This window comes from Manihot esculenta, chromosome 8 (genome assembly GCF_001659605.2).
Source record: "Manihot esculenta cultivar AM560-2 chromosome 8, M.esculenta_v8, whole genome shotgun sequence".
In the NCBI taxonomy this organism is placed as follows: Eukaryota; Viridiplantae; Streptophyta; class Magnoliopsida; order Malpighiales; family Euphorbiaceae; genus Manihot; species Manihot esculenta.
In genome coordinates this window covers 8,796,645-8,805,597 of record NC_035168.2, presented here as the reverse complement: position 1 = coordinate 8,805,597, position 8,953 = coordinate 8,796,645, and the positions used below count along the sequence as shown (strand labels likewise).

The 8,953-nt window shown below is 24.6% G+C and overlaps 1 protein-coding gene across 2 annotated transcripts; it reads right to left on the bottom strand.

The window, feature by feature from the left end:
• Nucleotides 1-516: 516 nt before the first annotated feature.
• On the bottom strand, nt 517-3,476 carry LOC110620574 (8-hydroxygeraniol oxidoreductase). 2 transcript variants are annotated; one of them, XM_021764364.2, is made up of 8 exons: nt 3,315-3,476; nt 3,079-3,221; nt 2,943-2,980; nt 2,130-2,532; nt 1,797-2,033; nt 928-1,086; nt 651-766; nt 517-584 (listed from the first exon to the last, which is right to left on the bottom strand). In XM_021764364.2, exons 1-7 carry the CDS (start codon nt 3,352-3,354, stop codon nt 653-655), a joined length of 1,134 nt encoding a protein of 377 aa, XP_021620056.1. In that variant the 5' UTR covers nt 3,355-3,476; the 3' UTR covers nt 517-584; nt 651-652. The 2 variants fall into 2 exon arrangements, with proteins under 2 accessions (XP_021620056.1, XP_043814819.1); XM_043958884.1 differs by lacking the exon at nt 517-584 and having other exon boundaries at nt 588-766.
• Between the last annotated feature and the right edge of the window lie 5,477 nt (nt 3,477-8,953).

The window sequence follows — 8,953 nt, the reverse complement described above, 5'->3', positions numbered from 1 at the left end:
TCCTATTTCGTCTTAGCTAAACGATATTGATTAAAACTCCTGACGGAGTCTAAATAGTCCTTCTTTTCTCTTATTTCGTCTTAACCAAACGATATTGGTTACAACTCCTGACGGAGTCTAAATAGTCCTGTATCAGAAAGTAATGCAGAGAAAAAGCAAAGCTTGAAAAGGAATTTTCTAACTTTTCAACCAGGGGTATATATGATATTTTGTAATACGTTGCCCACAAGTACTGTTGTATTTGACACATGTCATTTATACATCCACATAGGTGCGAATACAATATACACACCAATTTATATTATTTAAAGGAAATATTAAATATCACTTTTACAAAGTTAAGAAAGTACAATGAATAAATTAAAGTTAAAAAGGTGAGGGTGAGGGGACAAAAGATATTTTTTACTTAATTTTCTTAGTATTCTCGTTATAGTGTATTTAGAATTTAAGGATAATTACAATCGATTAAATTAAATCAATATATACTATTACAATATAATAACTTATTTTATTCTGCAAGTTAAACTTAAAATCAAGTGAGGAAGTAAAAATGCGGTGATTCAGAGGGATACACAAGATATAATGTGGAAGTGGAAGCCAGCTCCGCAATTATTTTAAATAATTAATAAGAAATTACAGTAAATGATAATATTTATTTAATCTTGATGAGAACCTTGACGCAATCTGGTTCCTTAATTATTTGGAATGCTTTGTTTATATCTTCCAATGGAACTTCATGTGTCAAAAGTTCATCAAGATGAAGTTCCTGCACAAAACCATTTATAAAGATTAATTTTCCCACAATAAAATTTAAATATTATATTATATTATTAAACAGACATTACCTTGAGTTTTTTTTTTTTTTTTTATGAAATTTATTAACAAAAAATTGTAATAATATTTCTATTGTATAAGAGGGTGGCTCACCTTTTTATTATATTTGTCAAATAAATAGGGAAAGTCAGATTTCAGCTTAAGTCCTCCAAAAATGCAACCTTTCAGAGTTCCACCAAGCAGCAAATAGAGAGAGTTGACCTTGATATTGGCTTCATTGGTTGCACCTACTACTATTGTTTTCCCTATCCCCTGTGCATTTAACAATCATATTTATTCCACTCATTCGTATATTAGATTTTTAGAAAATTTATTATTTTATATTTATTTTAAAATTATTTACTTAAAATTTATATATATTTTATAAAATTAAATTATTTTTTATTAAAAGAACTGTTTATTGATTTATTTTAGATTTAGACAGAAATTAAATAGTTTTAAAATTACAAATTAAATAATATATTTCATTTATTTAATAATTTTTATATTTTTTATTTTTTATTCAATTTTTTATTAATATTTTCATTATATTTATTTTAAGTACATTAAATTTTATTAAATATTAAAAGATATTTTTAAAATTTTATTAAAAATAAAATAAAATTTTAATAGTCAATTTATATATTATTATAATATAAAAAAAATAAGAATAAATTTGAGATTAATTAAAAAAATAAATAAAAATTATAAAACGATGAAAATATATAATTAAAATTATAAAAATTAAATATTATAAATAATTCAATTTTTTAATAAAAAAAATCGCAAAAGTTGAATATTATAAAACACAATGATATTTTTATCTGGTGATTTTGAAATAGAGTTAATTTCATAAAAATTTAGAAATTTATCCTTAAAATAATTCCCATTAATTTTTTTTTTCAAATTAAACAAAATAGCTTTCATGATCATTTTAAGCCATTAAGCTCCGATTAATCTCTTATGTGAAATGAAAAACTTACAGGTTTTGTGGCCATGAGTGCTTCATTAATTAAGGAAGTCACACCACTGCACTCAATGCAAACGTCAACTCCTAGTCCACCAGTCTTTTCCTTTATCAGTTCTGAGATGGATTTCTCAGATCCTTCAGGATTTATAAAATCTGTCATCCCAAAAGCTTTTGCCTTTTCTTCCTTTCTTGCATTTATATCCACCCCAATGATTTTGATCGCCCCTTGAATCCGAGCTGCTTCTACGGCCTGCAATCAGTCGTATACTCCAAAAATATATATAAAAAAAGAATTAATTAACTTCATAAGAACTAATATACTTGGTAATAATTTATGGATCCATACCCCTAATCCAACGGCACCAAGGCCAAGTACAGCAACTGTAGACCCTTTCTCAACTTCAGCAACCTTCCAGGCTGAGCCAAATCCAGTTGAGAACCCACATGAGAGGAAGCTTGCATGTGCAAGATTTAGAGTTGGATCAATCTTGGAAACTAAGTTGGCATCAACGACCATGTATTCAGACCATGTTGAGCAAGAAAGAACATGATAAAGCTTTTGACCTCTAACAGACATTCTTGAACTTCCATCAGGCATTAATCCACTGAAAGTTAGTGCAAATTTTAAGCACAAATTGGTCTTTCCTGACGTGCAATTCTCACACTCTTCACACTCTCCAACGTATCCTGGAATCACAAGGTCTCCTTCTCTTAAACCTTCCACTTCATCTCCAGTGCTCTCTACAACTCTGAAATAATAAATGTAATCAATATGAACGTATCAATTTTTATTTTTTAAAATTTATAACATAGAAATTTAATAAAACCCACAATTTTAATAAGAAACAATTTAATATATAAGATTTCTTTTTGTTAAGTAAATATTTTTTCTATTAAAATTCACTATTAAATTATAATAATTTAGTATTTTAAATTTTATTTTTTTACTATTAATAATTGTAATAATTTAATCATTATAATTCATGTTGATTAACAGTAACATATGACTATTTTATTAAAAAAATAAAAATTCATGGACTAAAATTTTATCATTTAAAAAAATACAGATTAAATTATAAATTTTGCTAAATATCAAGGACTATATTGTAAATTATACTTTTTCTTTCACCTATATGATATTGTAAAAATGAAGGCTTACCCGACACCTTCATGCCCTAGAACACGAGGGTAAAGTGGCTATACATAAGAAGAAATGATCAAACGTTAAATCCCCAGAATGGAAAAAGAGGAAAGATTATAAATTATAAGTTTGATTTTAGAGAAAGTATACTGACAAATGGAAAGCCATGGCTGCATAAGATGTCAGTGTGACATAAACTAGCATACAACATCTTAACTCTGATCTCTGATGATTTAGGAGGCTCAACTTGTATATCTTCTATCTTCACCGGCTCCCCATGTCCCCAACACACAGCGGCTGCAGTATTGTTCCAAGCAAAGAAAGAGAAATATATATTATCTGTGTATTCAAAATTAATGGCAATAAAAATCCTATAACCATGCTATATACCTTTGCAGGTTATGACTTGGGATCTGCTGCTCTTCGACATTGCTGAGGATCAATTGGTGGAGGTAAAGCAGAAGTTTTGAGCGTTCTCTCTGCTATGCGTTGCTGCGTCTGCTTGTAAAGGAAAGTGTATATATAGTGCAGATGGTTAAAGATTTCATTTGGGGATGCAAGGACTTGATTAGTTTAATTCGAAATTAACTTTTAAGTTCGCTCAATGAACGAGCCAAACTTAAGTTTTATCTTATTTGATTCGTTAAAATTCACGAGTTTCATTTATTTTTAAATTCATAAATAAGTTTATAAACTTATTAATCAAGTAAAATTATAAATAAACTCATTATATAAGCTAAATTCGATATTATAAAAAATTTGAATCTTCTAAATCTGAACTCTACTCGATCTATTATAGTTTTAGAATTTATAAAAATTTAATTTATTAAAATTTAAGAATTCGCTTTTTATAAATTTTATAAACCGATTCATATATATATTTATTTAATTAAAATTATTTAATTTTAAATTATTTAATTTTAAATTAAAATTTATTATAATTAAAAATAAATTAAATTATTTATTAACTATTTGAAATTATACTCGTTAAAATCTCACTCTAATTTACTAAATGAATTGAAATTAAATTTATTAATATTTTGCTAAATGTGAAAGAAAGTAAATAAAAAATTTTTGACAAATCAAATTTAAATTTTTTAAAATTTAACTGGCTCAACTCATTTTCCATGTAAATTTAGATTATTTTTTGCTTGAATTTATGTGGCATAGAAACAATTCAATACGACAACTCATCAGTTGGCAAGTATGGCATTTTATTGCTTTTTTATTCTTCATTTTTTTTCCATTCACTCATTTTGGGTGGACCCCGCCCTGGTGAGCTGGATGTTATTATTTTTTGTTTGTTTTGAATTGACTCACTCACCATACATTAAATCTCACGGCAATTATTGACTACAATAGATCTATTATAGATTAAGAAACAAATATATGAATAATTTTTATATAAAAATTAAATAAAATTTATATTTTAAATTTATGATACACAAAATTAAGTAATTTTTATTTTAGGTGAAGAGTCATAACAGAAGATGACCTCTTTTTTATTTTTGGATGAGTAGTTTGTCCACTTTCTACCATTTAAAAGTGAAAAAAAACTGGGTAAATAAATTTTTATTAATTAGAATTTTTTGAGTTATGACAAATAAATTTTTATTTTATTTTTTTATCTTATTTTATTTTATTTCTTAATTCTCAGCAACGAATTGACTGGTCCTTCATGTACAAGTCTTTATTGATGTGCTTCATTTAAGTCCAATAATGACACAAATCTATTATATTTATAATTTTTAAACTTTGATTAGCATAACTTATTAGATTATGAATATATAAAACATTGACTTAAGAAAATTAATATTTTGATAAGCAGCCGCCTATACACAGTTGGTGGCTGGCTTGACGAATGGTTCGAGATTATGTTGATTATTTTGGCTGAGGCTTCTCTTTCGGACCAAAAGCAAATTAAACAGATAGATGAGACAATAGATATTAAAAAATAATAAAAGAAAATTACATTTTAATCCTGACATATTCATCATTGAATTTTTATTCAGTTAAAATTGAAATTTTTTATGCATTAAATTTAAAAATTGTGATTAAAAAAATATAAAATAATTGAATTGTAATCATAAATATTGAATGATGAATTTAAAATTGAGAGTTTGATCTTATAAATAAAATAAATATATATCGAAAATATTTTACTGTTTAATAAAATATTAAAATTTTATAAGGTAGTTGAAGTTTTTTAAAGTTTTTAAATCTTGAGAGTATAATTTTTTAAATTAAGATTCTTGAAGGTTTTTAAAAATATTCTAAAATCTCCCATTTCAAACCACTTGTTGGATTGAGAAATTTTTTCTATTAAAAACCTTCAGATACCTTTATTTTTGTCTGAAATAATAAAAAATTATAAAAATTTAAAAATCATGAAAATTTTTTATTTTGTACAACTATATTTTACTATTTCTTTCAAAACAGAGTATGCAGTGAAGACGATAAGAAATTGGCATATGGAAGAAAGTGAGCAGTAGTTGTTATTGGGGCTCTACACGATTTTTGAAGATATTGAATCGAAAAATTGTATCAGGCTGAATCGATATTATAGAAATTGATATATTAATAGTTTTAATAATATTATGATTATATTATATAATTTTAGTAAAATATTTTGTATTTCATACAATTTTAAAATAGTCTTATAAATTATGCTACTAAATTTATATGATAATATTTAAAAATATAAATTTTAATTTTATAAATTATTAAATAATATATAATAGAAAACCTATAAAATAAATAAAAATATAAATAAAATTATTATTTGTGAGTTGTTTAAAACTTAACTTAATAAAATTTATCTCAATATATGTTTATATATATATTTTCTTTAATTATTTTATATTTAATATTATTTAATTATTTTTATAAATTATATTATTTTTTTTAAAGCAAAATTATTAATTATATTAATAAAATTTTATTAAATAAAAAATATATCTTTTCAAACAGGAAACGTCTCTCTAGCTAAAATATGAGTAGTTAGAGTGGCATGAAAATTAATCTATTATATTATTTATATAATTTAAATTTAAAACTCTCTTTTAATTATTAAAAGTTTTCAATACTGTAATTTAAATAATTTAATTAATTAATTACAGTTATTTTTATCTAAGCAAATTATATATATATATATTATTTAACCATACATATATTATTATAATTTTTAATTATATTAATTATATTAGTGAATAATATAATATAATTTTATATATTAATTATATTGATATCTTTTAATTAAAATTATATAATTAATAATTATATTCAAAATAATATAATTTAAAGAGAATTGTATATAATATGCATTATTATTATTATTAATATTAATATTAATATAAATTAATATTAAAATATATTATCACATCAATTATTATGCTTATATTATTTTTATATAATAGGATTTCATATATTATTTTATTTAAAACATCATATTTTATTTTATCTAAAATTTTAAATACACTATTGTTTGTATCAATAAATTCTATAATTTATTCACTAACATATGTATAAGAGAATTTGTTAAAGCAATCCAACTGATATTTTCTTTTTATCTTATATTTTCATACTCAAAAAATTATGATACAAACTACATTGATTATTATTATTATTTCAAAGTTAGTTATTTACTATTTAAAAAATAAAAATATTATAATTTTATCTATAAAAATCAAAATTTCAATTAGAATTAACTAAAATTTAAATTAAAAAAGTTAAAATCTAAACTGAAATTGTATAAAAATTATTTAAAAGTGTATTAAAATTTAATTTTTAAAATAATTCTTAAAAATTAAAAAATAAAAAATTTAGTTCCAATTTTTAACTTTTAACAATAATCATATCAAAATTAAAATTCAACAGTTTTAATTATTGTATCATTTGAATGAAAGTGCCATTAAAGCTGCAAATCGGCTTAATATAATTTCTTGATGGTGCGGCAGATGTTGTAATGGCGTGATGGACTGCTAGGAGAGAATCGTGGTGGTAGAGGTCGTATAAGGGTATTTTTGAAAATTAAATTTTTACCATCATTAACTTAATAAATTTAGTGAATGGAGGATGCCTGATTTGACAGAGGTAACCATTAAAACTTATATTAATTATGACACTTTAAGGCACTAAAATTTTTTTTTTCTATTATTATTTTGAGATAGGATTGAGAGAAAAGTTTGAAAATTTTGTAGATGAATTGGATAAAAAAAATTTCAAATATTTAAATTAATTCATATCCTATATATTTAAAACTTTGAATATTTAATACTAAAGTCATTTTTTTTAATTTGTCATACTAAATTGAATTTAAATAAATTATAATATAATGTTTAAAATTTTTTATTCTAAAATATCTGGTCCCTTAATTTAAATGTAACATTGGACATAAATATATTTCATATTTATCATATACAATAATAAATATATTATATGCTATAAATATTTATTATAAATGAATTTCTATTATATAAGAAAATTTATATAAATATTATATATTAAGTAAAATGTTGATTTAAACCCTTAAATAAATATCAAAAGTCTAGTTAAACCTTTAAATAATTTTTGGGTTCAATCAGGTTCTCAAACTTATTATCAATTTAGCGTTAATGCAATAAAAATTTAATCAAATTAACTACTATTAGTATCAGGTGATTGACAATACATTAGACGGATGTTATCTTCCAACCAATTGTCTTGTATTGTTTCTATTTGAAACAAATTTGAAATTGCTTATATTCCTATCAATGAGTTTTGGAGAGAAACACCAGATCAAGAGGAGATCAGGAAATTGAAATGGCATTCTCTTCTTCATCGTCTCGTTCAATTTGATCAGCAAGTGTGTCCAGTAGAAGGACACATTTGATGGAGGAAGAGCTGTGATTACCTGCATAGATTTGGATAACTTAAAAAGAAAAGAATCCTCAAAGGAGATTTTTTTAGGTGTGCAAAATTTTCAGCTAATTATCAAATTGTAATTTTTTTAATCTGATTTGGGTGAGAATTATATATTTAATATTTGGGTGTTTATTATGCTTAATTGTGGCAGAACGCATAATAAAGGACTGATTAGATTCCGTCAGGAGTTTTAACCAATATTGTTTGGCTAAGACGATATAAAAGAAACGATAGGCTAGAAGCCGAAAAGTCTTATTGAAATTTTTCAAAAATTAAAAAGTGAGTCTCAAATAGCTAAAGAAAATCTATTTATAATAGGAAAAAAAAAACCCTAATATGTAAAATTGTAAAATTTTTAAAAAAAATATCTAAAATGCAAAATTGACCTCCTAAATAGTGAAATTTCGCCTTGAACTTTATGACAGGTCTGTAGCCTTTGTCACACTTTTAAAAGTCGTGAATCTCGAAATTCCCTTTTCGAAAAACTATTGTGGGTCTCCATCGAACGTCGGCAGCAAAAGTTAGGTAAAGTCCAAGTCTGCCATAAAGTCCAAGGCTGGTTGTTTCGGGTTACTCCCTTTCACTTATAAAGAACTCGACCTTGAGTTGTCATCAGTAGGGTAGTACTGAAATAGATCCACCACGTTAAACGTCTTGGAAATTTTCATCTCATTTAGGAGGTCAAGAACATAGGCATTGTCATTAGTCTTCTGAATGATCCAGAATGGACCAATCTTCTTGGAGTCAAGCTTTTTCTGTCCTTCACCACGTTCCTGGTGTAAATACACCATAACTTAGTCACCGACATTGAAGGACTTGAAATGCCTTTGTTTATCAGCTATAGCTTTATATTTTTCATTGGCTTCTATAAGGCATTGTTGTATCTATTTGAAAACATCCACATGCTGCTTTGCCAAGTTACTTGCTGCAATACTATTGTGAGAACCTGTAGGAAGGGCAATAAGATCAACTGTATGCGCTTAGACTTTCCTGTACACAATTGCAAAGGGTGACATCTTAGTTTGTCCATAAGTTTGGAGATGGGCAGCACTGCTGTATCAAAGTTCAGTTCCAAAATGTTTCCATAAAGTCACCCAGAAGTGAGATAGAAGCTTCACATCTCTGTC

What these genes read in the sequence shown, in the direction of transcription:
- LOC110620574 (XM_021764364.2), bottom strand. Translation starts at nt 3,354, where the DNA reads ATGTCGAAGAGCAGCAGATCCCAAGTCATAACCTGCAAAG. An exon ending in CTAGGGCATGAAGGTGTCGG is followed by an intron (nt 2,533 to 2,942) that starts GTAAGCCTTCAT and finishes TTATTATTTCAG; the next exon opens with AGTTGTAGAGAGCACTGGAG. An exon ending in TTGGTGCCGTTGGATTAGGG is followed by an intron (nt 2,034 to 2,129) that starts GTATGGATCCAT and finishes GACTGATTGCAG; the next exon opens with GCCGTAGAAGCAGCTCGGAT.